Source organism: Scheffersomyces xylosifermentans (genome assembly GCF_036884685.1).
Source record: "Scheffersomyces xylosifermentans strain CBS 12540 chromosome Unknown RJT20scaffold_4, whole genome shotgun sequence".
Taxonomy (NCBI): domain Eukaryota; kingdom Fungi; phylum Ascomycota; class Pichiomycetes; order Serinales; family Debaryomycetaceae; genus Scheffersomyces; species Scheffersomyces xylosifermentans.
The window spans coordinates 1,052,295-1,079,680 of NW_027042942.1; the positions used below are offsets into that span (position 1 = coordinate 1,052,295).

At 39.6% G+C, this 27,386-nt stretch overlaps 9 protein-coding genes across 9 annotated transcripts; 4 read left to right on the forward strand and 5 right to left on the reverse strand. All coding sequences in view use genetic code 12, as the record gives it.

Moving 5' to 3' along the window:
• Positions 1-453: 453 nt before the first annotated feature.
• HSE1 (ESCRT-0 subunit protein) lies at positions 454-2,159 on the forward strand. The gene has a single exon (XM_064920156.1). The coding sequence runs from the start codon at positions 518-520 to the stop codon at positions 1,922-1,924; it is 1,407 nt and encodes a 468-aa protein (XP_064774432.1). The 5' UTR covers positions 454-517; the 3' UTR covers positions 1,925-2,159.
• Positions 2,160-2,826: 667 nt separating this feature from the next.
• Positions 2,827-3,866, reverse strand: RJT20DRAFT_43960 (uncharacterized protein). The gene has a single exon (XM_064920155.1). The coding sequence runs from the start codon at positions 3,763-3,765 to the stop codon at positions 2,962-2,964; it is 804 nt and encodes a 267-aa protein (XP_064774433.1). The 5' UTR covers positions 3,766-3,866; the 3' UTR covers positions 2,827-2,961.
• Positions 3,867-4,250: 384 nt separating this feature from the next.
• RJT20DRAFT_128218 (putative ubiquitin-protein ligase) lies at positions 4,251-9,227 on the reverse strand. The gene has a single exon (XM_064917230.1). The coding sequence runs from the start codon at positions 9,131-9,133 to the stop codon at positions 4,316-4,318; it is 4,818 nt and encodes a 1,605-aa protein (XP_064774434.1). The 5' UTR covers positions 9,134-9,227; the 3' UTR covers positions 4,251-4,315.
• A 701-nt stretch (positions 9,228-9,928) lies between these two features.
• Positions 9,929-12,462, reverse strand: RJT20DRAFT_128220 (uncharacterized protein). The gene has a single exon (XM_064917231.1). The coding sequence runs from the start codon at positions 11,986-11,988 to the stop codon at positions 10,414-10,416; it is 1,575 nt and encodes a 524-aa protein (XP_064774435.1). The 5' UTR covers positions 11,989-12,462; the 3' UTR covers positions 9,929-10,413.
• Positions 12,463-13,204: 742 nt separating this feature from the next.
• On the forward strand, positions 13,205-15,836 carry RJT20DRAFT_128222 (uncharacterized protein). Its single transcript, XM_064917232.1, has one exon. The coding sequence runs from the start codon at positions 13,426-13,428 to the stop codon at positions 15,367-15,369; it is 1,944 nt and encodes a 647-aa protein (XP_064774436.1). The 5' UTR covers positions 13,205-13,425; the 3' UTR covers positions 15,370-15,836.
• A 650-nt stretch (positions 15,837-16,486) lies between these two features.
• On the forward strand, positions 16,487-17,848 carry ARC19 (Arc19p). Its single transcript, XM_064920157.1, has 2 exons — positions 16,487-16,748; positions 17,233-17,848. The coding sequence occupies exons 1-2, from the start codon at positions 16,746-16,748 to the stop codon at positions 17,743-17,745; spliced, it is 516 nt and encodes a 171-aa protein (XP_064774437.1). The 5' UTR covers positions 16,487-16,745; the 3' UTR covers positions 17,746-17,848.
• Positions 17,849-18,279: 431 nt separating this feature from the next.
• On the reverse strand, positions 18,280-22,306 carry DAL81 (Dal81p; the record flags this gene model as incomplete). The annotated part of the gene is made up of 4 exons (XM_064918797.1): positions 18,280-18,465; positions 18,520-19,194; positions 19,216-21,281; positions 22,273-22,306. The coding sequence occupies 4 exons, from the start codon at positions 22,304-22,306 to the stop codon at positions 18,280-18,282; spliced, it is 2,961 nt and encodes a 986-aa protein (XP_064774438.1).
• A 662-nt stretch (positions 22,307-22,968) lies between these two features.
• Positions 22,969-23,856, forward strand: RJT20DRAFT_5749 (uncharacterized protein; the record flags this gene model as incomplete). The annotated part of the gene is made up of 1 exon (XM_064920781.1): positions 22,969-23,856. One exon carries the CDS (start codon positions 22,969-22,971, stop codon positions 23,854-23,856), a length of 888 nt encoding a protein of 295 aa, XP_064774439.1.
• Positions 23,857-23,987: 131 nt separating this feature from the next.
• RJT20DRAFT_135118 (palmitoyltransferase) lies at positions 23,988-25,079 on the reverse strand (the record flags this gene model as incomplete). Its single annotated transcript, XM_064918371.1, has 1 exon — positions 23,988-25,079. One exon carries the CDS (start codon positions 25,077-25,079, stop codon positions 23,988-23,990), a length of 1,092 nt encoding a protein of 363 aa, XP_064774440.1.
• Between the last annotated feature and the right edge of the window lie 2,307 nt (positions 25,080-27,386).

The following is a 27,386-nucleotide window of genomic DNA, read 5'->3' on the forward strand; positions in this document are numbered from 1 at the left end:
GAACTTCGAAAAGGCTTGGTTTCCACCAACAGCTTATTCTTCTGGCTTGCAATGTGACTATCTTATCTTTCCTCTTATAAAGGGCCACTTTCAATTTTATGTGTAGTAGACTACTTTTTTGCAACTTTCTCCTGGCGCTCCCTATAAAGCATGTGTCAACTTATACTATTCTACCTCATATTAAACATTAAGAATTTACCACTCAAAAATTTAAGCTCCATTTTCTCGTTAGAGATACCGAAGATTCTTTCTTTATTCCATTAACTTTATCTGTTTCTAATTTGGATGGAAATAGAATTAGCCATCAGAGGTCACTACCGTTCTCCAGCTTAGCCTCATCTCAAGTGGTAGTTATACAATTCCTGCATTTACATTATCTCCCTGCACACACTTCAAGTCATAGTTCATGAGGCTATCTACACGGAGGCAAAGCTTAGTAGATCAATAAGATAGCTATAGTCTATTTCGACCTTAACTAAGCATATAAGAGCCAATCATAGATTAAAGGAAAGACACAATGTACAAATCGAGACGCTCATATGAGTCGTCACTGCTAGAGCTGCTCATCAAAAGAGCTACGGATGAGACTCTCACTACTGAGAATTGGGAGTACATTCTTGAAGTGTGTGACAAGGTCAAGAGTGACCCAGAAAACGCAACAAAACAAGCCATTGGCTTCATTACCAAACGTTTGGAGACTAAAGACGCCAATGTAGTTCTACGCACGTTGGAATTGTTGTTGTCTTTAGGAGAAAACTGTGGGTCAAGAATGCAACAGGAGATCGCCACTGATGCTTTCACCAAGGTATTACTTAAGAAGTTAAAGGACAGGAAGTTGCATGAAACAGTGAAGATTAGGATTGCACAGGTGATAGATCAGTTGCACACTTCATTTAAGTCGGATCCTTCATTGAAACCAATGACGGATGCTTACAATAAAGTGAGGTCTGAGCACCCTCGCTACCTCAACAGTAAGGACACACCGAATAAGCCGGAGAAGAGAGAACTAGTTGTCGATGCGCTGAAAGAAGAGGAAGAATTACAAAGAGTAATGAATTTGTCACTTCAGGAATATGAGAGGCAAGAGTTCTTGAGGAAACAGTTGAATGAGAAACCGTTGCCCGATCCTTCGAAAGCCAAAGAAAACCAATCTAATAATAAAGAGAAAGAACAACCTGCCATTAGCAAGGTTCGTGCCATATTTGACCTAGTTTCGCATGAGCAAGATGAATTGTCATTTAAGAAGGGAGATATAATAACCGTTGTAGAGAAGGCATATAGGGATTGGTGGAGAGGTTCACTCTCAACAGGAGAAACAGGAATTTTCCCTTTGAACTATGTAACTCCTATCTACAACAAATCTCCGGAAGAGGTGGCTCAGGAACTTCAACTTGAAGACCGCTTATTAAATGTGGAGCAAAAGAAGATTGACCGTTTATTGGCCTTACTATCTGCTGCATCCTCTGGTCACAATGACAACATAGACGACGAAGAGCTTGAAACGTTATATGGCCAAGTGAGTGGGTTAAGATCTCAATTAGGCACGCTCATAGTTAAACACACTGTTCGGGAGAAGGAGTTGAAAACATTGAACGATCAATTAGGTGTAGAAGATAAGGCATATCACGATTTGTTGAACAAGCTGATCTCTCAAATTAACTCATCGTATGCTCACAATCCACAAGACATTGCCCCATATCCTACTGGGGGTCATAGCACAGGAATTCCGCAATTCCAAGGTTATCCAGACTATTCACCTACTTCTACTGCACCATTGAGAGAACAACCAACGAGTGTGGGATTTGGTAATTCTATATATTCGCAACCGCAGATACACCAACAACAGCCACAACAGCAACCTCCTCAGGATTATCTGCAATTTCTGAACATAAATAGGTTTCCGGAGGTTAACAACATGCAGTGAGTTTTATTGGAGGCTCTTCCAGAAGGTTGGCTCACAAAGTTTAAGTTTGAAGTGGGTAGTATCGCTCAAGTTCATAGAATATTCTATTCTTGCAGTGTTAGGTTATAAACCAGAATACCATGAGAAAGTATGCATAAAAGAAGAGATGTTGTAAATGATGTAGTGAAGCCAGGCACACTCACACCCAACGAGAGTAAGAAAGATTGTTTACGATACCTCGAACAATCACATAATTACTGTTGGTAAGTTCAATTGAACCTTCTCATCAACTGAACCTTTTGTCATCACTCTTAACAACAGAAGACTCTACTTAAGTATCAAGATCATATGAACTCAGTAACATTCTTTGGTGCGAAGATCCTGTACGAAAAAAAATTAAGGACATGAATTTGACAAGTTACTATAAACAGTTGCTTTGTAGCAAGTAGGTGGCACGATACACTACAGCATACAAACACCGTAAAATCAACATGGGTGACTCCCTCTACTCTCACAGAGAGGACCAGAATAACCAACGCTTTGACCAGTTGGCTCAAACTTTGCACCAGTTCCGTAACACCGTCAACAATGATATCCATGGGTCTATCCAGCAGGAAAACTCCATATTAGATTCACTCAGCGACAGCTTCGGGCTGATGATGCTGCAAGTGAAGAGAACAAGCGGCGACTTGAGAACAGTGATGAATAGAAACGCAAGTTTGACGAGAATTGTGGGTTTAATTTTACTTGGGTTCTTTGTTATATGGATGTTATATAAGCTTAGGTAAGGGAAGGTAGCATAATGCATAGATTCGTATGACTAGACTGATGATAATGTATAATTGAAGATTGGTGATGGTCTAAGGAACGCATATTAGCTGGGGTATTTGGTTCTTCCTTTTACAAGGTCTTATTTCAGACACACGAAAGTGACCATGGTCGTGACAATTCACAACTGATTCTACAAAATGTTGCTACATGAGTAGGCAAAGTTAGGCCGAATGGCATTCATATTTATAAAATAGCTAGCAACTCAGTGAGATAGTACCATCGTCCTTCTATTGCTTGTGCACAACATCTGACCCTAAACGGTAGTTTCCAATAGCACTACCCCAGTTGATCTTAGAACGAGTAATAGGCAACAATCTTCTCAAGTTCTTGAAGTATCTTTGGTTTAACTCGTTGAAGTTTTCTACGATTTGCAAAGTGATTTTGTTCTCCACGTCGTTTATGGCGTTAACAATTGCACCAGCATTGCTTCCTGCCAAAGATTCGTTGACCTTTTCATTGAAGTTCAAACGGACGTTACCATCTTCGTAGTAGTGGATGTCCAAGGAGACTTCTCCAGATAAAGTTCCATCCTTTAAAGTGTAGATAGACTTCCATTGTCCAGTAAAGTAGTTTTCGCTATTTAATCGCTGGCCAATCAATATGATGACCAATTCGCCAGAATCTTTAGGAATCAATGTATATGCGTAAGTAGATGGGTAGTGGTCTTCTCCGTACTGGATCAACTTTGTAGCCAAGTCATTGTAATAACTAGGATACTGAACTTCTGGTTCGTAAGATTCGAAGTCAATTGCCCGCTGTGTCTTGAGATCGATGTTGAACTTCTTATTGTTAACAAAGTCAATGTATTTCGACGAGTGAGGATCCTTGTTGTACTTGGAAGCTATGTATGTGGAGGAGAAAATTGCTGCATTATTTTGGACGTAGTCTTCCAAGGCTTCTTCAATGATGGAAGACGATCCTTGTTGCGATAGAAGCGTGGACAAGTCCTTGCTTACACCTGGTAATTCTGTAGGCGGAGCAGACTCCACGAGCGAATTAACGAGAGATTCCAACTTCACCGATGAAGTCATACTTGATGATATGATGATTGAGTTTTTAGAAAGTGTTTTAAGATACTTTCAAGGTATTGTTCCATAAGTATATTGTAAATCCAATATTGGATAATAGCTTCTACTGGTAGAAGGATCGCAATTCTAGTCACGTGATGCCACACAAAATTGGTTTCGTTTCAAATTAGGAGTAGCCAAGAGAGCGCTTTAAAACTTGAATTTTTTTATGGCTAATTGCAATCCAAATAACCTTTTATCCTTAATGGAAGTCATTGGAAGTCGATGACGTATGATTTGCTCTTTGTTTGTAGTAAAGTACTCTCAAAACTGCCATTGATAATTACAAGCGTAAATAAGTCTTTACTTTCATATCTATTAGAATAGTCGTAACCGAAACATTATCAATGCAAATGAGTATGTGTTGCACAGTGTATTGATATACTCAGAGGCGAATATCTCCATGTATCACATTCATTCAGGTACTGTAATTGCCTACATTTTAGTATATTTAGTATTCAATGTTTCTCCATTAAATCTCTCCTATAAACCAAATATATGCTGCTATATACCATTAAGACAACAAAAACGCACCAGCACCTTCGTTGATCGCCTGAAGTAACCTTTCTTTCATGAGTTTCTCAGAGGAATACTCCGGAAGCTTGAGGTAATTTGCACATGTCATCACACTAGGTAAATAGTCGTCATCCTTCAAGTTCCCTTCTGCATGCTTTCTAACAACAGTCAACTCAGGGCGCAATGCCTTGAAACCACCAATAGGTAACTTAGGAGCCCCTGTGAGGAATTGAAGGAAAGCTCTTCTTTCAGTTTCAGTAAATTCCACAAGGATCTTAATTAAGGATTTAATAGCATCCGATTCTTTGGTGTAGCCATGATTGGCACTAATAGCAGATGTGAGTGTATCGACAGACCAGTCCTCCTCAGCACCTCCGAAGAGTCCAGCAAGTTCTTCCGGTGAGAAGATTATTAAAGAATTCACAGGAAAAACTTTCGAAAACCCATCCATAAAAGCTTTTGTTTGGTGAAAAATACCACTGTAAAGCGTGGCCTCCAAGATTCGAGTGATGTACAACTCAAGATTAGAAGCGTCAACCTGAATTTCACTGCCGCCTGGGAATAGCTCGAAATCTGGATAGCCTGGCAACTCAAAATAAAGCGACAAATCCTTAATAGTGGCACCATCCACGACAATGGAATCACGTTCACTTTCTTCTACCTGTGGGAACTGCTTCACATATTTATACAAGTGTTCAAGCGAATCAGCAAGTTCTGGATCGACAAGACGCAAACTGGCTATGTTAGCCATCTTCTTTAGGTTGCGGTGACTAGTTTTTTGGGCACCATTATGATTGAAGTACTGTACCAACTTTAGGAAGACCGTATTAAAGTTAAAGTCTACAATACGAGAATCCAACAAAGCTCTCGCGACAAACTTACCAAGCGAAGAGTAGAAATATAATACTTTTCTGCCATTTTCATTAGCAATTTGGTGTTTGTCCAACGGTGATGGAAAGAAGCCCAAAGCATTTGAAACATAAGCTTCTTCTTCCGTGTTAGAGCTGTCATTGTCCCTCCATAGTTTCAACTTTTTCTTAGAAAATTCCTTGGAAACTGTAGCGTAGAATTCCAAGGTTGGCCCTAATCCTGATCCAACTTCATCAAAGTATTCTATTTCCAATGTGCCAGGAGTAGACCCGTAGAGTCCCAATACTTTTACAGCACTTTGGAGGATCATCTTTCTCGAAATGCGGACCTTGTGACGAGTTGGACGTCCCAACTGTGCCCTCTGCCCACTACTGTTAGTTGTGCTGTTGTCATCATTAGCCTGATTAGTTCGGATCTGCCAATGATGAATTAGACGAGAATATCCAAAAGAGGTTGATTGCAAGAAGAAGATTCTAGTTTCCAATGGAAAAATAAAGGGGAATTGCTTTGTAACATGGATACTCCACCCAGGAAGAGTTCCACTAGCAACAACCAAGGGTTCTTCAAGTTGCCTGTTCAATTTAACTGTAAGCTTCCAATTCATGAAGTCATTTTCGGGTATGACAACACCATTGTAAATATTTCCCTTCACGAATGCGTTCATTTCAAATAACACTTTTAACAACTGAAGGGTATGAATTGTTGTTCTATCGTATATGTCAAGTTCGTTTTCCTTAATGTGGAAGCTGTAATTGAGTAGTTTAGGTTCTTTTGTAACTGCAGAACTAATACGACGATACGTAATGTTGTGAACAGTTGACCAAATTCTTGAAGGATCGACAATTTCATCTGGTTTGCTTTGAAGTGACCTATATATTGCACCATAGATTGTTATCTCGTTGGGAATAGCTTCCCCATTCAAGAGGAATTCAATGTTGATAGCGGATTTCTTGGAATCTCCATCATTTCCTGTCGTATTGTTATTGTCAGAAATCTCTCTAATGCCACCAGTAATCTCTTGCATGAACCGAAAACGCTGTTTAAGGAAAGTATCAACGGATTTGAAAGTTGCAATTGCATGCACAGAAAGAATCATGTTCTGCATGCTAGGTGGCAATTTGTCATCAGTATCTCCTGCTGCAATCAACTTCAACTTGATTTGTTTAGCCATTATTGCTGTTTGAGTAGTGTCGTTGTTCTGGAAATAAGAGCCGATATTTGCAACATTCGTACTACCAGAAGAGATAATCTCAAATGACTCCGAGCGAGTAAGGGCTTCTTGTAACTTGGTTACCAAGAATGATGCAGCATCCTGATTTCTATCCACAAAAAAAACGGAAATAAAGGCTTTATAGCAGTCATTGAATTCAAAGCCGAAATCATATGAATCTGATGTGAAGATATTTGCTAACGATTCAATAATGCCAGAAGAAATCAATTCAAAACTAGAGATCTGAACCCGACTGGATGCACCATTGAGTGCATATTTAAGACGTTCCCAAAGCTGCTTCCAGTTATCGAAAGTGAGACCCTTCAAAAGCCTCTGGTCTTTGAGTGTTAAATCTATTTCTGATAAGATTTTCATGTGTTCTGCAGCATTGCTCGAATTCCCACAGTTCTTGGCTAACAGGTACAATTGCTCAATTTGGGCAGCCACAACAGAAATCTTTGATAGAACGGATTTGTTCGTGAGCTTATACTCATATTCTTTGGTGAACTCCGTATCTATATACTTGTTGCTGTAGCTAGCAGAGATCGAATGAATACGGATAGTGCTTTCAGGTTCTGGGGTCGAGTTCTCTATTTTACCTTTAAGTGCTCTAACAATTAAGAAGATATCGTTAATCAAACCTTCACGTTCAAAGCCATGGAGGAACGATTGAGGAGCCCTCTCAATTAGGACTTTAGCAGTGAGAAGACCACTAAGTAAAAGAACATTGGCATTGAGAGAAGAAACATCATCTGTAGAATTGTTGCCTCTACGGCCCAGTTGGTTTTGCAACTCATTGTCTTCGTCTTCTTCATCGTCGTCACCTTCGTCCTCTTCATCGTCGTCATCGTCAGCGCCGTCGTCATTATCATCGTCGTCGTCATCATCTTCATCTTCATCATCATCTTCATCATCTTCTTCTTCTACATCATTGTCCTCTTCGCCGTCGACTTCCTCTTCATTTTCGTCCTCTTTGTCTTCTTCACTGTCATGGTCTCCCTCAAATTGCTCAACATCTTCATCCACTTCTTCTTCCACACCCTCTACTTCTTCTTCATCTTCATGCTCTTCGTCAAAGAAACGATCCACTTCATCGCTCCTCAGTAACAATCCCTCTCCTTCATCGCTGCTAACCATTTCCTCGTCTTCCTTCAAAAGAGGAGTAGCAAGTGTGGCCTTGCGCTCCAGGAATTCCTTTCCAATTGAACCTTTACTCTGGTTAGCAACTGAGGCTAGAATATTCGTAATCAACTCTACATCATTAATTTTGCTGAAGTCATCTTCCGAGTTGAACGATATGATACGAAACACATTGATAAAAACCTTTCGTCTGATTTCGTAATCCATAGTAGCCTGGAAACTACTGATCAACAAGTGCCAGACGTCATTCACAAACTGCCAGTAATCGTCCGGCGAAATTTCCTTACACAAACTAATTCTCGATTTATTAAGTGCTTGTTTCTCTTCAAAGTCTTCATGGTTATTCCTAAGGAATGGGGTATCACTGGGAGCATAATTGATGGGTAATAAGTATCCTATTAGATTTAGGAATTGGGAAAGTAATTCCTTAGGTGCAGCCATTAATGCTTCAATAGATATCGTCTCGGAGACTTGCTTGAGTGACTCATCCGCTTGTGAAGATGGTGGAGGTATAGCAGTCTTTGCTTTTTTGGCATACTTGTTAAGGGATTTCACTATGACTTTTCCGATAGCACATTCACCAAGAAGAATTTTAGAGATTTCGACAGACGTGCTACTCAAAATAATCAAGGACTTAATTAAACTCAAACATGAGCTATAATTCAAAGCAACTTTCAGAGTTTCATTGTCCGTCGAAGTATTCAGTGATTTGTTGCAACTCACGTATACAACTTGTGTTAAATTCTTCAACAAGAGTTCCTTGTTCAGGAAGAGGTCTTCAAGCAAATCAGGCTTGGTCTTAAAACTAATGATGATCCGAGAAATTGTCAACCAAGCGTTCTCAACAACCACAGCATCCGTATGATTCTTTACAACCTCTGAAATGTTATCCATGATATCTTTAACCTTCTGGAAGTTCGCCACTGATATATTAGTACATGAATTTGACACCACAGAAAGGCACTTTCTCTGGGCATGTATAGTTAGGAAATCCAAATATTGCAAACAAGCTATCAATCCATTGTTTGCAATAATACTATTATGCGATATAGGATCTCTGGAAATCATTTCAAGAGTTTGAAGAGCCTGTTCTGTCAAATCTATATAGCTAATTTCCATTAGCTTGCTGCAGAGTGCTTCAATGGCATGATTATTGAGAGCGTCGTGAATGAAATCTTGGTTTACTTCGAGAAAGTTGTACAAGCATCGACAAGCTACAAGATGTAGCTCGAGTTCTTCTGCCAATATGGGGTCTTCCATGATGTTCACAAGGCTCTTGGCCAACTTATTAGCAGGAATTAGTCTTTCTGCAGTTATTCCATTCATCATAAGCAAACGCTCTGAAAGTTCGTTTAGCGTTTCAAGAATGATGTAGGTGTCCTCACGCTGGTTCAAATTGTTGATTAGAGCGTCAATCTCACCATTATCGCGGCTTCCAGCCAAGCCGCCACCAAAAACTAGGCCTCCACCCATCAAGCGCTGAACTACGTCAACAAATCCTTGTCCACGATCTGCAGCTGAAAGGGGATTTCGTGTTCCTCCAGAGAGAGCACCGATGGCACGAAGAAACTCGGGTCTTGGATCATCGTCATCCATATCATCATCTTCACCCTCATTACCATCCGTGTCATAGGTGTTCGCACCACCAGCTGTATTATTATGCTGGAGTCTTGTACGGGACTGAATAAGCCTTCTGAGGAAAGAAGCAGGTTCTATGCCATCGATATCGATATTATCGTCATCATCGTCATCGTCATCTTCACCATCTTCATCCTCATTACCATTATCTTCGTTAGTATGGCTGTGAACTTCTTCATCCTCATCAAATAAGTGATCTCGTTGACTCAGTCTTCTTCTTTGCGCCTGCTCTGACAAAATTCTTAGAGAATCATCTTCTTCGTTATCGCCATCGTCAGAATCCACTTGATCCTCATTTGCAGAATGGTAAATATTTTCAGTATTTGAAGATGACATATGCTCAATGTCATGATCTTGAGGATCCTGCTCTGGCTCGAGCATGTCCGAATCAACTTGGTGTAGGTCAGAGGGCATAACCAATATGACGATATATAATCAAGGCTGTGATGAATTTTTCCAAGCAAGGGAGGACTTAACTATTTCGAAGAGCCGTACACTAATTTCGGAAAGCGATTACTGAAGTAGTGTCTCCTCAACTATCTTTAAAACTGCAATTCAAGTTCCAAATTTTGTGTATACTATCAATTTCTAACTTCAGGGTTTAGATACGTTGCACAGAATAGCCAGATCACCAAAAGATATGCTACTCTATCAAATGTGATATTGTAAAATTGCAGAACAAAGTCTATTCTCCAATGAAATTGACGCCTACTATATATAATTTTCAAACCAAAATCTTGCCGCCGTTGGTATATCACTTTCTTTACTTGATTTAATTGTTAGCTTCTTATTACTCTTAACCTATAAGTCACTAGATAATGGAGGCGACAGAAAAGGGAAGAATGTCGTTAGTGTGGCAACGGAGATAATGTCGCGGATATTGGTGATATTTTTGCGACAATTGCGTTATTGCTGCAACTTCCAGGAATGGAATATGGAGGAATCGTTTGGTAGATATCGTTGAATGGATAGGATTGGGGTACTTGAAGATAGATTCTAGGTTTATGGATGGGGAGGAAGTATGTGTCAAAGGTATAGTAAAGATATAGTAAAGGAAGAGATTAGAAAGAAATTGGGATTTTCGGGGACTATGAATTACATTTAGCCATCCGTTGCATTAGACCGCCTAAGTCTTTGTTTACAGCTATTGGCAGTATTCTACAGATAATAAGATAACAAGAGTCTCTTAGTTACCCAATGCGTATATGCATTATACGAAAATATACAAAATGACTAATTTACAATAAATATCTGAAGTCTGGTGAAATGTTAGAGTAGTCGTTACCCTTACCCAACTCCCTGTGCCAGTTCATGGTACCATTAACAATCTTCTTGTTCAAAGACTTCAATCTGAATCTCAAGGCCACAGCAGCAAGGATAGCACACAAGATAAATGCACAATTACAGACAAAGGCAGTCAAGTATCTTGGAGCAGCACTAGATGGATACAAGTAGGAGTTCCAAATAGAGGTGGAGTTGGAGATACAGTTCATCAAAGCAATAGCAACGGCTCTCTTTGCTGGTGGTCTAGGAGTACAGTTCGACATCCACGATAAGATGGTGGTAAAAGAACAGTACAATGATGGAATCATGATACACATGGCGAAGTAACGAGCTCCTGTGTTCAATGTCGATGCAGAAATGATAAACGACACTAAGGAAATTAACAATGGAATTGTAACGTGCAAGAATCTCTCGCCTGTTTTATCAGCATGTCTAGCCCAAAAGAAAGTGGCAACAACTGCAATACAGTATGGAGGAGCTGTCAAACACAAGGTGGTGGTTTTGTTGAAATTTAAAGTTTGAACGACAGAAGGGAAGAAGTTAGTGACACCACAAGCTGCAACCAAGAAGGTCAAAGTCAATGTAACCAACCAAACCTTTACATCCTTGACAGCTAATAATAAACCACTCATAGTAGACTCCTGAGCGGCTTCATCGGAGTCACTAGTACCGACATCTCTTCTCAATTTCCATTGGATGATATCCTTCTCTTGTTGACTCAAAAATTTAGTATTGGAAGGATTATCTGGCAAAATGTAGTAAGCAAAAGGAACAGAAGCAACAGTAATAGCACCTTCAATGATGAATAAGTATCTCCAGGATCTTAAACCACCCTTACCGTCCATGTTGTCTAAAATACCAGCAGCAATTAACCCGGACCAAGCACTACTCATCAAACTACCAGAGTAAAGAATAGAGTTACGGAAAGAAAGACTCTTTCTGTCATACCAGTTGGAAAGGGTAGAAAGTGCTGCAGCGAAGAAACCAGATTCAACAATGCCCAAAAGAATTCTGACGACAAGTAAACCGTGGTAGTTTTTTACTGCACCAGTGCAAGTAGAAATAATACCCCAGACAGTCATGACACTAGTAATGTATAAGGATGGTCTTCCAAGTTTGTTTAACAACATGTTGGAAGGAATTTGGAAGACAATATATCCAACAAATAAAATGGAGATACATGTTTGATATTGAGTACCTACCAATCCTAAATCTTCTTCCAAACCACCTAATCTAGCAGAAGCGATATTGTTACGATCCAAGTAGTTTAAAATGTAAATGTAAATTAACATAGGCATTAATCTTAAATCAATCTTTCTGGTAGTCTTTTTGTCCAAGATTCTCAACTCTTCTTGAGTCATGCCTTGAAGAGACTCAGGGAGATCGAAGTACTCGAGTTCCTCTTCGATTCCATTTTCGTCGATGATCTTTGAATCGTCGACCTTGTCTACCTCAACATGGGTAATCCCATCTTCCTTGTTCTTTTGGTCATTCTCAATATGAGACACTTGGGATTTCTCGAACGACATTGTATTTATTGTAGGTATTTCTGAGATTTCAATTTCGATGAAGAAGGAACAGTTTGCTTTTTATATATTCCTCCTCCAACACTTCTCCAGAAAGTTGGGAGCAACTCCAAATTACAACATTTTGATACAACGTAGTGCAAAATAATTATTATCCTGGATACATGGTTATGCACAAGGATAAACTGATTTTGTTACCTCAAGAGCAATCTCCGCCGCATTCCTTAATTTTTGCTAGTTAGATATGCAATGCTACTCTTTAAGCTTTTCTACTTGTGGAGAAGTCATCTCGTTCGAGCATGCTGTATTGAAGGCTCATTAAACGAAGTTTAATGCTTAACCAGAAATCGTGGAGAAACTATATTGATTGTACCAGGGCCTCCAATCTTCGGAAAAAGTGGAGGTTATGAGCGCGGCGGTTATACAAAATATTTCAAAATGGGGAATATTTTCTTGATGCGCCTGGAGTTATTCCAGGACAAGGTTTGGGGGAGACAATGAGTGGGGGATATCCTCCACGGCTTCGAATAAGTAGCAAGTGGAAATCTCCAAAGCAACATGGTATACGTGGGGAAAATGTGTGTGACATGGGGGAATATTTCCTAATTTGTAAGCTGCCCCACCTCATACTCTTCTAATTTATCCAACAATGCAGAGTTTAATACGCCCTACTTCATCATGACTTCTTTTTCATGTTAGACGGAGAAAATGCCTTGTACTGTTGCACGCGTAGTGATGGTTGTATTTTCCCGGAAATTATTCAGCAATAGGTAGAACGAATCATGGCGAATCAGACACAGATTCAACAGTAGTGGGTATGATACATGATCCCTGCCCGGCCCCGCTTTCCTCCAATTCTGTTTAAACTTACGAGAGCCCAAGAATTTTTCTCCATTGTCGTAAGCTGTGTAAATTATGCTGCTCTTTCGATGACTTCCCACCAATTTACTTGTACTGGGAGCGAATTTGCAGTGGTGGTATGTGGAGACCAATGACAGGAGTTGGACTCACGGGAATTATATTCCCGAAACCGGGCATTCCATAGATCATGCTACCAGAAATACGGGAGAACTTTCTTCCCCAGCGCATTTGGGTGCAAATGCTCCTAGCATATACGACGAATACTTTTATTCATTCAAGTATTGAACTGGACCCCAGCAAATTTTATGTTTCTAATAACTTACGTCATAATCCGTAACTTCATCGTCGCTATAACTATAGCACCATGAAAGAATCATGAAGTATGGGTCAACAATCAACAATCAACAATCAACAACCGACATTAATCCCTTCATCACCTACTCCCATAATACAAGCAGCCTTGACGGGATGGTATATCACGTGATATAATTCGAAGACTCTCTCTCGTCTTTTCACTAAGAGCTTTAAAGTACACTGTGTTACTATTCAGCTACAACACGTTTTAAGCACGAATTAACGATGTCTGAATGGGAAAAAGCCACCGATACAGAGGGGAGGACTTACTATTACAATTCGAAAACTAACGAAACCAGTTGGACGATTCCAGAGTCATCTGAACAAACTGCTGCATCGACTGGTAGTTGGCAAGAATACACCACCGACGAAGGAAAGAAGTACTATTATAATGAGACCACAGGAGAGACCACCTGGGAAATTCCAGAAGAGTTAAAACATGCTCAATCAACAGGTGGTGCTGGATCTGGCAGCCACCAAGAGGAATTGACAGGCTCTGTGTTGAAATCATCGGAGGAGACTGAAAATGATAAAGAACTTGCTTTACAACCAATTAAACAATACAAGTTAGTTAACCCACCAGCGTATGCTTCGTTTGAAGATGCAAAAAATGCGTTCACTGAACTCTTACGTTCTAATAAAGTTGATTCCACATGGCTGTTTCAATCAGTAATGTCGAAGCTTATAAAAGATCCAGTCTATTGGGCGGTTCCTGATGCATTGCAAAGAAAGAAGTTATACGATGAATATCTCCTCACACGATTTAAAGAGGATTTATCAAACAAGTCATCATTGGCGGAGAATTTTGAAAAGAATTTTATCGAAGAATTGAAGAAGTTTGAGGAAAAAGGTAAACTCAAGTGGAATAGCAGATGGATATCCATAAAAACAATGTTGATAGAGGATGATAATGCCATCTTCAAGCACACAATCTTATCTGATACTGAGGTTGCTGACATATACTACAAATACATAGCGAGCCTTAAGGCTGATCACGAAGAAGGAATCAAGAAGGAAAAAGAGCGTGCTTTATCGGAGCTTGAGTCTTATTTAACCAAAATCAACCCATCCATAGTCTCCGATAGCAAGAATTGGTCGGACTTGTTTGGTAAGCTTCAAGAAGATCCTCGTTTTAAGGCGAATAAGCATTTTAACGTTCTTAGCAAACTAGATCTTTTAGACTTGTACGAAACAAAGATCTATCCCACCATCATTAAAGATATAAAAGAAGATATGAACACCATCCAAAAGAGCAATTTCCGAGCTGACAGAAAAGCAAGAGAGAACTTCAAGCAACTCTTACGCACGTTTAAGATAAATGCTAACTCCAGCTTTAAAGACTTCTTACCAAGATTCGAAACAGAAGATGCATTCATAGAAATCTGTGGAAGAAACGGATCCACTCCGGTGGAACTTTTCTGGGATATTGTTGATGAAAAGAATCAGTTGTTAAAATTGAAGAAAGACATAATAGAAGCAGTTCTTCTGGACTTGAAAAAATCAGATCCATCGCAAACCAAAGACAAGATACTTTCATCCAAGGAGTCGTTCTTGCAAGTTCTTCTGGGACTCAAAGATGACGAAAGGATTTCCAGCTTTGAAATTAGAATAACAGGAGAATACGAAGAGGATAATGAAATAGAAATATTGTATGATACATTGAGAAGAGAGTACAAGGATCAGCATAAGAGGAAAATAGAAAGGCTTCTCAGGGATATACGGAACTCCATCGATGAAGTGGCAGATCAAATTTACTTTCACTTGGAAGAAGTTGCTTCCAGAAGACCAGAGAAAGTCAACGATGAGATAGTAGGTATATCATCGATTGTAACTGGTGGGGTTAGAAAATATGCTATCAACGAGAAATTAGACTTCTTTACTCTAAAACAGCAATTGCGCAACTTCAATGCTTTTGAGAGGCACGAGACCTTATCTAGAGCTTACCACGAGGCTGTAAATTCAGCAGAAAGCTTGGAGCTGATCATCGATATCAATGTGCAAAAAATGTTGGAGTCCTTCCTCATCGTGTCCGAGAAGAATGCTTCCCGGAAGAGATCAACTCGCGAAGTGGAGTTTCATGAGGATACTCATGATTCTAAGAGGGTTAAGGGAGATGACGAAAAGCCCAAAGCCGTTCCTAAGAAGAAACCTGTATTATTAAATTACTGAAGGGCTCAATTACTATAGATTTTGTTTTGCATATATAAGATCATAGAAGGCTAATAATACACCGATCTTGCGATTGCTTTAGAAGAAATAAGACCATTTTGTTCTCATGACAAATATGTTTCACAATGAGAGGTACTTGGTAGATGTATGGATTTCACTTAGAATAAAAGAGTATTCGTATCTTGCTCTATCGATAACCCCGAGAATTGATCAAATCGTTTCTTAGAAGCCATAAGCCATTGTAAGATCAATGTTCAACTTCTTCGTTAGAAGTATTGGTTTCGGATCGTCCTCGACCTCGACAGTATCAGAGGAAATCTACTCTACTCTTCTAAGATCAAAATATACCATACCATATATAACATATACAGACTATATAGAATAAAACATATACTGCGTATATATAACATCATATATAGCATATATAGCATATACAGCGTATACAGCATATATATAAAGTATACAGCATTTGTAACATATACAGCATTTATAAATTTATATACAGCATTAGTAGCATCTACAGAATATACAGCATATACAACATATACAGCATATATAGCATATACAGCGTATACAGCATATATATAAAGTATACAGCATTTGTAACATATACAGCATTTATAAATTTATATACAGCATTAGTAGCATCTACAGAATATACAGCATATACAACATATACAGCATATATAGCATATACAGCGTATACAGCATATATATAAAGTATACAGCATTTGTAACATATACAGCATTTATAAATTTATATACAGCATTAGTAGCATCTACAGAATATACAGCATATACAACATATACAGCATATATAGCATATACAGCGTATACAGCATATATATAAAGTATACAGCATTTGTAACATATACAGCATTTATAAATTTATATACAGCATTAGTAGCATCTACAGAATATACAGCATATACAACATATACAGCATATATAGCATATACAGCGTATACAGCATATATATAAAGTATACAGCATTTGTAACATATACAGCATTTATAAATTTATATACAGCATTAGTAGCATCTACAGAATATACAGCATATACAACATATACAGCATATATAACATATACAGCATATACACCATATATAGCATACATCACAACATAGTACCATCACTCTCAATTCCACACAAAGTGACCAGCCTTATTACAAGCGCTACCATACCCAGATCTCTCACTCACTTCCTCAATAAGTGTCGTGCCCCAACCATCACAACCCTCACTCTCCAAAACCCTCTCAACTTCGGAAGTGGAGATTAACACCAGAGGGCGGTTAATTGATACAAGAAGGCGATCCAATTGGCATTGATTCGAGTTCAGACCAATCGAAGAAGGTGCACTCGGAACAACATACAAAATGGTGAGTTTGATTTGTGAAAATTTGGGTCAAATGAACGAAGTGGATGGATCCAACGAGTTGATGTGTCTGATTTAATGAGGATTCCATATGAGTCCAGACCAGTGAAATTTGTGGATACGGTAGAGAATGGATACCAAATGAAGACTAGATGGGAATGAAATCCAATTGACATGAATCAACGTGTTGCTTGAGTATGTGAAGTGAATTTCCCGAGAATAACTGAAGTCAAACCAGAAAAGTAACCAAAGCGTCGAGACGTCTTATCATCTTTATGGCTATGCAATGTTAAATGGCTAATAAACCTTTATTTAAGGCAAATTGTGCTCCAGAAATTCCAGTGAAGTTGCTTCTTCAATTTATTGTGACCCATTGGTTGTCTTCAAAGGAGTATCTCCTTTATTAGCATGGATCCACTTGTCTATTTCTCTCGTATTTTTCCCGATATTTCAATCGCTAAAGTTTTACATTATACTAACAATGCCAGTCACAATCTTTGAAGCCATATTTGACGGCTGTCAGATCTTCTTTAACTGCAGCAATATGTTTAGAGGACTTCTCATCCCAGTTAGTGGAGAGACACAATAGACCAGAAATAGAAGTCGATAATACCCACAACCCGGAGTTGATCTTAAATCCAATGGTTATTGCCAGAAATGAGAACGAGAAAATCTTGATTGAGCCTTCCATCAATTCAGTCAGAGTCTCCATTAAAATCAAGCAAGCCGATGAAATAGAGCAAATATTAGTGCACAAGTTTACCCGTTTCTTGACATCCAGAGCAGAGAACTTCTTCATATTGAGAAGGGTTCCTATCAAGGGCTACGACATTTCGTTTTTGATCACCAATTTCCACACAGAACAGATGTTAAAGGACAAGCTTGTTGATTTCATTATAGAGTTTATGGAGGATGTGGACAAGGAGATCAGTGAGATGAAGTTGTTCTTGAATGCTAGAGCAAGAGTGATTGCAGAGGCTTACTTGACACCATTTGACTAGGTCTAAAAGAGTACGTAGTATAGATAGCATGGAATTGTACAATGAATCGAATGAACAGAATTGAATGAACCAATGACTTGTATCGGCTTCGTATCTTGTCATATTGAAACTTTTAAATACAGCACTTATATGACCAAAATACTAGCTACGGGTAGTCTCTACTCCTTTCTACTATGGAATAGTTAGGAATACATATCCTATACTTCACCTACATAGTGATCACTATTAAATTACTCTAAAATTACATACAGCATCCCACATCTTGCCGACTAATAACAGTCACCATTGGAAGCCATTGCTGAATACCTGCGTTTCACCAGGCTCCTCTCAAATATAAATACAACTCCTGAGCGAAAAGCTCGTAGACTTTTATTCCCAGGAACTGTCGAATAAAGTATCATTATTATATTAGACATGACATTAAGAAATAAAATTATAAGTTGAATAGTACAGTTGAAAGAACTCTTCTTTCAAAATTTGGAAATGATTTCTCGAATCATTTTAGTGGGGGGTTCGGTTGGTTGGCTCTTTCTTCTATTTAACTCTCTCGTTATCTGGGACTGTAGCACTTGAAAAGTTTCTGGACGAGTTTCTGTTGTCGTGGGGACTATTAACTCTGGAATTCCTTCTGTTTGGCGAGTTGCTACTGTTCAACGAAGTTTCGACGAGTTCATTAGTGTTGCTGTTACTTCTAGAAGCAATTCCAGATGGTTGTCTTGGCTGCTTAAGAACTTCCTTAGGGGAGAGTCCTTGCGAGGATTGAGGCGAGTTGACAATAAATTGTCCGCCCCTGGAAATAGTCTGTTGATTAGGGGAGTTAGATCCTTGGTATGCCCCTTGGTTCTGGTTGTAGGGAGGATTCGAATAAGTCTGAGGTGAAGAGTATGGGGAATTTCCTTGAATCGGTTGGTTGTTAGCTCTAAATTGTTGTGCGGGAGCCCTCATCCTTTGACTATTTAGTCCGCCACTACTACTGTTAATGTTATTAGAATTATTGCTGTTACTGGTGTAAATTCCTGATTCACCACCACTGTATTGTTGAGGGTTAGGATGTGGCCCATATGGACCATTATGAACGCTTGAAGGTGGTACTGGCTGCCTTTGTTGGTTCAAGCGCTGATAGTCAACTGTTGGAACGTTTGGAACAACCATAGGCATATCAATGCCGTCGTTCAATAATTCAGGAATATGGTTGAGAACCAAGTCTAATTTGGACAATGCTTCTCCCACTTGATCAAATCCCTTTGAGGAAATTTTCAAGATCCACCTGTAATTATAGATCTGATCTCTGTAGAAGTCAGCTTCTTCCTTGGTTGGCGAGGACATGAAAAGAATAGCAGCAAATGTTCCAATTAGAGTGAAATTAGACGAGGATGATGAATGCCAAAAAGAATGGATATGTTCTGGCTTCAAATCTCTCACAAACTCTATTGATGCTAGTAATCTAGTCTTGGCAGCAGTTCTACAAACTGTAATCAACTCTTTGGGAGGAGGGTTTCCAACAAGCACTTGCTGGTAGATGACTGTGGCAATCTTACGGTGCAAGGTGAGCTCGGTAGCAAAGTAGGCCAATTGCAAGTATCCATTTGAGCACAACTTACGTGGCTGAACAGAACTCATCTGTAGCTCAATAGGAAGTGAATGGTACCAGGTTCTTAACTTCAATTGGAGTGGCTTTGCTAACTTCAATACCTGGTTAACTTCGGTAATATCAATCATAGCTCTCATGGAGTAGAATTGGTCAATAATGTCAGATAAGATCATTGACAACTCAATCAAGTTTACAAAAATCTTCTTTCCATTGTCAATGTCAGAAGATCCCTCTTTAAGATCCCCATCACCGTGCTTTTCAGGAAAGTCCTCTTCTAAAAGTGAAACCACAACCCAGTTGCGTTCATTGATATGTGTGGGACGGGAGTGCTTTAACGAAAGCCATTTATCTTCCATATAGACTGCCCATGCAAGTCTTTTTCGAAGTCCTCTTTCCCACTTTGGTAACTTCCAGTTGTTGCAATCAAGTCCAAGACCCAATTCTTCTGCCAAGGCAACGACCTGGGAGCACAAGACCCACTCACTATAATCGGTATCACCTATTGATGCATTACCTGGATTTGCTCCAGTTCCTTGGTTTCCAATGGTATTGTTACTATTGGCAATTTTGGTTGACTGTATTATGTGTTTGCATTGCAAAAGCAAAAGGCCCGCCTGAACAGCACTCAACTTCGGTCTTTTCAAGATCTCCAAGAAATAGTTATTGAGCCCTATTTTTAAGATTAACTCAACATTCGGTTTTGGAAATTTATTCAATTGTGGATCATAGTCCCACCACTGAATGGCTAAAACGTAAACTGCAGCCAAAAGTGGAGCACTGAACTCTCTATGTGTTCTGGAGTACTTTTCCAAGAACACCTTTTTATGCAAAATTGGGTAAGACGGATGAATGATTCTGAAGTAAAGATCAATCAAAATTTGGCCATGGGGGGCAATAAACTTTTCTATGGTGTCTACATCATTCGACATAGTCTGATAAGATTGCGGTGACTGGTCATCTTTTAACACGAATTGAGCTTTCTCACTTACCTTTCTAAGTGAAAGTGTACTACTGAGATTTATTTGACCAATTTTGCCCACGGAAGCACTATTAGGTGACACACCTCGGCTATTTCCATCACTGCTTGTCGCATTAGAATTATTCTGTGAGTCAATAATCAAGTTAAGAAGATTGATATCAAAAAGATATGAAGTTGGACCGACGTAAAAACTGGATCTAGGAAATTGTAAGGAAAGCGTTTTCTTCAACAACGAATTGTTGATAACAGAGTAGTCCTGTATTGGAGCCACATCTCGTATGGGCACATTTGGAGCAACTATAATGGATTGGTCGTTCTGAAGTAACGTCAAATTTGGGTTTGCTAGAGGTTCATCTTTTCTGTCCATCTTTCTTTTCGACATAGGCCCATTATCAACATCGAGCGGTTTTCGCTTCACAGCCAGCGAAGTATATGTGCAAGTCAAAGATTTGGCCTCACACTGGACGCAATTATTTGTATCTGGGATTATCACACACTTTGTTTTGCGTCTTCTACAGTGGTCACAGGGTCGTCTTTGCTTTGTCGTTTTTGGAACATTAGGAGTTGAAGCCAGGGAATTAGTTGCTCCAGTAGACTGGAAACCATTATTTCCAGGGCCATTAGTGCTAAGTTGGCTATTAATCTTATTGTTGTAATTGCTTTGAGTATCCTCCTTGATTTGGTTGGCTTCCTGCAACAACTGGCTGTTGGAGCTCTCGTAGTTGCTACCCGTAATACTTCCTTCCGGGTGTATGCTGTTTTGATACTGTATGTTTTGGATGATGGAGTTTGTATTTCCAGCCCCCAATGATGAAGTATGAGGCAACGGCCCACTGGGAAGGTCTATGTTATATAACATATCAGAACCTGGGTCCATGAGAAGACTGGATGCCCAGTTAGAGTCAAGATAATTGTTCGGAGATTGGTCGAACTCGTGAGTTGCGCCGCCAAAATTATCATGGGAATCTTCGTAGTCCTTATCCAAGTTGTTGATTCTGCTCGGCTCGTTGTAATTACTAGCGTCGTTGTGGTTATTAGCAGACGAGCTATTGATATTGTTGTCTCTTTGTTTTGCAGAACCGGCGTTTTTAGTGGCCATGGACCTGTCCGAACTGTTATCTCCATTCATAGTCAACCTCAAAGCGTTGGCAGATCCTGATTTCGCCTGGACTGGTGGAGAATGCTGGAGTTTGGCCTGATTCACTGGTTCAGGTTTCTGGCTGGTGTCAGCTCCACTCATTTTCTACCTACAACACACTTTCGGATGCCGAAAACTGGGGATTACGACGATACGGGGGTACTGCTGCAGTCTAGGTGGTCAGTACGGCAAAATGCAAGCGAGATGTCTGGCAAATCCGGTGGTAACTACTGTTTCTCTCACTATCCATAGATAAGTGGAACCGTAAATTTTTTATTTGCTTGGGACAATAAGGCGCTAAAGTGCAATGTTTGGTGAGGACAGGATTGCAGTTTAGCGGGGGGGTAAGGAGGGGATATGGGAGAAGGGGGCCAGTGGATGGGTAGGTTGGGTGGTCGTAAATGGGTTGAAATTTGGTGTGAATGGTGCTCTGGACTGTAGAAATGTCATGGACTTGTTTGCAGTGTCTTAAGTGGGATAATGACCCCAACTGTTCAAGGTAGCTGCTGTGGTTACACAGTCTCATGGAAATCGTGAAGCGTGCGATTTTTTTTTGGAACCAGACAGTTTTTCCGGTACGAGGCAATTTTTGCAACCCGTCCTTTCGGTAGACGGCAAACGGCGGAAGAGGCAGAGTAGCTGGAAAAGAGCCAGTCAGGAGAAGGGGCTGTTTGTCAGTGACAAGGAGAAAAGCTCAAGGGGGAATCGACATCGAATCAAAGTTTAAGTTTGACAGATTTTGTTCTGACGAATGGTGGGGGTGGTATCTATATAGGGCGGATTGGTAATATGAATGTCCGGGGTGGCTCAGATGAAAACCCCGAGCAGAACTTAAAAGGTGAGGAGGATACATGGAGAATTAATTCTATATGGCTGGAAGGGTGTTATATAGAAAATATGTGAGGTTTTGGTAGTTGATCTGCTAATTCATATACGAGGAAGCAAAAAATTTCTACCTGGAAATATGATCTAAATCCTAACGGTTCTATCTGAAACAGGTTGGCTAGTACACACCCATTTAAAGGCATTTATCATCCTCAAGTAAAAAACTAACAATGCCGATTCTTATCTCTTCTTTGAGAAATCGATACTCTGAAAATTCGATACATGGTAGCGCCGAACATATATAATAGTATTATTGACATTTTTCATTGTTAGTATATAACATTCAATTTATAGTCAAAAGACTGGGAAGAGTTGAATTACTCCACTACTTCACAATTCGGCCATTTCCCACTCTCTTGGCTTCTCTCTCTTGTTTCTGGACTAGTTCCTATAGCATTCTCTACACCATTTGTCTCCATAGATGCCCCCCATACAATAACCTTGAGCCCCATTTTTCAATCTGGCATTTGAAAAATTTCCAATTCTGCACAATAGCACTGTAGAAGTATAGAGATGTTGATTTCAATTGATTTCTTTAGCAATAATTAGAGAGATAAACTGGTATTAATTGGGTTTAAATTGGTCGTGGTCTGAGATTGGTAAGTTTGGAAGTCTCTAAAATGAATGACAATGGCAAAAGCTGACAACAACGGTGGAAATGATGAGTTCTCCGACTACGAAACAGAAGAATTGGATATATATGACCAAATAACTATTCGAAAGAATATCGATGGTAAGAGAAGTGCCAGGAGTAAGCCTAATAGAAATAGGAATATCCATGGCAGTAGCACCACTGGCGATAAGAAACTTCTCCTTGCCAATGAGCAGAAGAGCACAGCAGCTATTGCAGCTACGCCCATAAAAAAGAGTACCATCAAAGATGCTATTGAGAAAGCCAAATTGAGATTAAACAAGGCACCAGTGGCCCACATTCGGTTTCCTTCTCCTTCTGGTCTATCTGCTGATTCTAATTTGTATGAAGAATCGGAAGAATCAAATGGAAAAGTAATGCTCTTGAGCGAAAGAGTAGAACAAATGAATTTGAAACTTCAGCAATTGAAGTCGAGGAATGACTTTCTCCCAGAAGACACAAAAGACGAGGTCTCAAAAGAACTACTGGCCAAGGAAAGAGATATTTGTGATGTGCTACTTGGTAACTTTGAGAATTTTGTCATCTATAGATTATTCGAACTCCAAGATATCGACTTTTCTCAATCTGTGCTTCATTTGTTTCGACTTTTCCTCTATGCTGTGAAGTTCCACCAAGAACAATACTTTGATGCCACATACAAGGGAAAATTTATGACCATTCTACGCCAGCTAATCACAGTTAATGATCATGTTAACAGTCAGTTCAATCAAAAGTTTATTAGGGAGAACTATAAGCTATCTATCGATAATGCAAGTGGTGTAGAGTTAGGACGCGAAAAGGCGTCACGGACAGTGAAAAGTATCAGTATCCCGCCAATAATCTATAAGCGGTTGGGGATACTGCCTCCACCATCGCTAAGCGGGTAAGCTGTGAAATGTAAAATGAGTATATATCATACTGCAAGGCATTGTCTTGGACATATAAGACCCAAATAAAACAGAACAACGCTTCAACGAAACAACAATGACTTTTCTTCGCTTGTAGTTCTCTATAAATATCAATGAATATAGATCCTCTCTCTCAAGTTATTCCAAAACCCGCGATCGTAAACATTTATCAAGTCCCTTTCAACAGACTCTATCTTGCGGAGGTTATAGAGAGGCAAGTTTGCTCTGTTGATGAGAATTTCATTATTTTTAAGACTGATAAAAACATCTTCTCCTGATTGCAACGTTACCTTTTCGACGTAAGTTTCGTTATCTATGCTATTATTTTCGAGCTCATACAAGGCTCCTATCCGGACCAAATATTCTATGTCGGACCATTTATCCAACTCGTTGGTGGTCACTCCCAAGTATAAATATCTCAAATGCAATGCTGTGAATATGGTAGTGATGCAAACGAAGATGGAGCAGAGAAGAAAGAACACTCCTGTGATCTTATTCACTGCATTAGTGGCTACTATTATATTCCAGAACAGTTTACCCCAGCGGAGCTTTTGAGATACAAGCACAGTCCCGCAAAGGTATGAGCCGTAACCCAAAAGATTAATATTTGCTACCAAAAATAGCAAGAACCACTTGTAATTGTAGTATCCGACGCAGTTATTGATCCATACGCAATGGTGGTCAAAGAGTAACACACAGTGACCACAGGTCGAACAATGCTTAGAACGAGCTGGTTTCAATACACGACAAGTGGAGCACATTTTGTTATCAAAGAAGATCAATTGGTTGTTTTTGAACTTGCTTGCTTCAGTATTGGCTGTAATTTTCCCCGGATCAGAGCAAACTGCCAAAGTTGTGGCCAAGTATACCAAAGCGATGGTGAAGTACATGTAGTACCTGACAAGCTTGGACTCGACAATGGTGAACAAAACCGGCGTTGTTTTCACGAGGAAGTTGTAAATGCACACGGTAACCACCGCCATGTATGCCGTTGGAACGGTGTATCCAAACCAAAGTTGGAGCTTATTGTTGAAGTAGCGTTCATTGGTGGTTTTGTACAACCGTACGACACTTGGCAATCCGAGTCTCAACTTATGGATTGGTGTTCCTCGGAAGTTGGGCAAGTCGCCGAAGATGACAATGGCCGACACCACGCCCGATACGACACATAGTACGAGGATGAACGAGAAGAGTGAGATCATCGCATATCACCATCTATATCTATCGAGATAAGATGTGATGAGATGATGTTACTGAGCCCAGTCGAACAAAAAAAAAGACCACTAAATTTCTCAGTAAATCGGAAACGGTACTGAGAGATTTTTTTAGGCAGGCCAAGATCTCGCAGTAAAAATAGCGAGAGTGCTCAAAAAATTTAGCCAAAAATGACAGTCTTAGATGTGAGACAGATCAGGAACAGGGAGATTAGGGACTGGGAGAATGCAAAAAAAGGGAAGGGTACCGTACTGTCGATGATTCAATAATGATGAAAGAATGTTTTTATCTACTTGGATATTCAAACGATTATAATTTTTTGCAAAGGATTCTGGTCAGAGAGTCGAAGTGGTCAGAGAGGGATCAACATGGATTTATGTATGCATTCGTGCGATCTGAACAATGACTCTAGCAGGGCTTGGTTGCTACGAGATAACCATTTTTGAAAAAAAAAAAAAGTTAGCGGAGCCATAGTTAATACAGCAAAGCGACTCTGGGGTTAATCTCAAGTTATTTCAGGAAATCTAAACAGTAAGTAGTATCGTAGGGCTGTTCCTATTATGAAATTCGAGGGGGTAATTTATGGTGTGAGCAACTGATTAAAGAAGCAAACATAATAGCAAGTTTAAATATAAATTTACAGAACAATGATATAGATAGTAAAGCTCGATGAAATAACGGTAGCGAGTGGGATTACATATAGTAACAGTTATCTTTTTTAGTGTGTATCATGAGACCAGCACAGACATGTGACTGAATGAATTGACTAGAGAAAACGACAAGTTAAGTCGACACATGCAAATTATAGATACGCCATGTTTAGGGCAATGATACATACTATAGAGATATGGATAGACAAATAAGATGTCAGTAGTCTCCCATTAAATAGAATTAATACAGTAGTAGATAACTGCTCTCTCTATCTATCTATCTACTAGTAGCTATCAGTATTAAAGGGCACTCCATAGCGAGATAATAATACAGGGGCACGTAGCGAGTTTAAGTTCTCCGGCATAAAATATGGGGCCATACACGCAACAAGCCCCATGAAATAGAAAACGCTGTTTAGCAATAAGAAACCAGCTATAGGAAGTAACTTTAACTTCCCTTCTTAATTGTTACTGGTTTCGTCTTCTGCTCCCTTCATGATCCTCTAACAGACAGATAAACAGAAACTGATCCGACCAAGCTCAAACATACACACACACCTCTCAAGGGAGTCTCTAGTCAATCTCAACAGAAATTGGTGTGATGTACAATTTCACCTTATCCACAGCTCTACACAGTGCAAAGGATATTTTTTTCACCAAACAAATAAACACAAAACAACAGCACTGTATACACATAAAAACATAAAAAAACACGTCTCGAACGCCAATGTTATCTCCGCAGGCACGCAGGCCATGAGACTCACAGTGTGCGCAGAGCCGAGCACTGATAGAAAACTGTTCCATTGACTAAACTATGAGAGTATACACACCCATAGTAGACTCATACAATAACAATAGAGGTATACATTATATAGTATTGTGTAAATTATGTAATTCCCCACAGCAGGTTATTTACGATGCCGTTTAGGTGGGCTGTTAGTTAGTCAACTGGCGAGCCAGAAGCGTGTACTGGAGTTGTCTCATTAGCGAATTTCAACCCGCCCTCGCCTAGCACCCTGAAATGCCACTGTCGGGACCCTGTTCACTCACCGGCCTGTGATTTAGTTTCTTTTTCACGCCCTCTTTCACCTCTTGTCCCCATTAGGCAATACTTTCCCAAAGGACACTTGGTAACATAGGACCTGGAGGTGTATTGGCAGGGCATGTTACAGAGTACATCAGGAACACAGCAGAGCATGGAATTTTCAACAAGACAAGCCATTGGCTAGGCGTAAGGAACGAGATGTTTGTTCATGCAGAAGTAGCAGTTGTAGTGGTTGTAGAAGTAGCAGTTGAATAAAGTTGTAATAGTTGTTCTTGGGGTTGTAGTTGTAGTAGTAGTTGTAACTATTTTACTTGTAGCAGTAATATTACATCCTGTTCCTTATACTTACGTGTCTAGCCGTGTATCTTCCTCCACTCTGGATTTACGCTGAAACCTTAGTGATTTGTTGTGGTTGTGATTTTCCTGCCGTGGGTGGAATTCTGCCATTGGAATTCGCTATTAGAATATTATTGGCACTGATAGTATAGTTGAGACAGGGTTATTATTATTATTATTATTAATCCTCGTAGTATTGTTGTTTTGTTATTATTATTACTACGATTACCCATAATAATATATTATATTATTATTTTTATCAG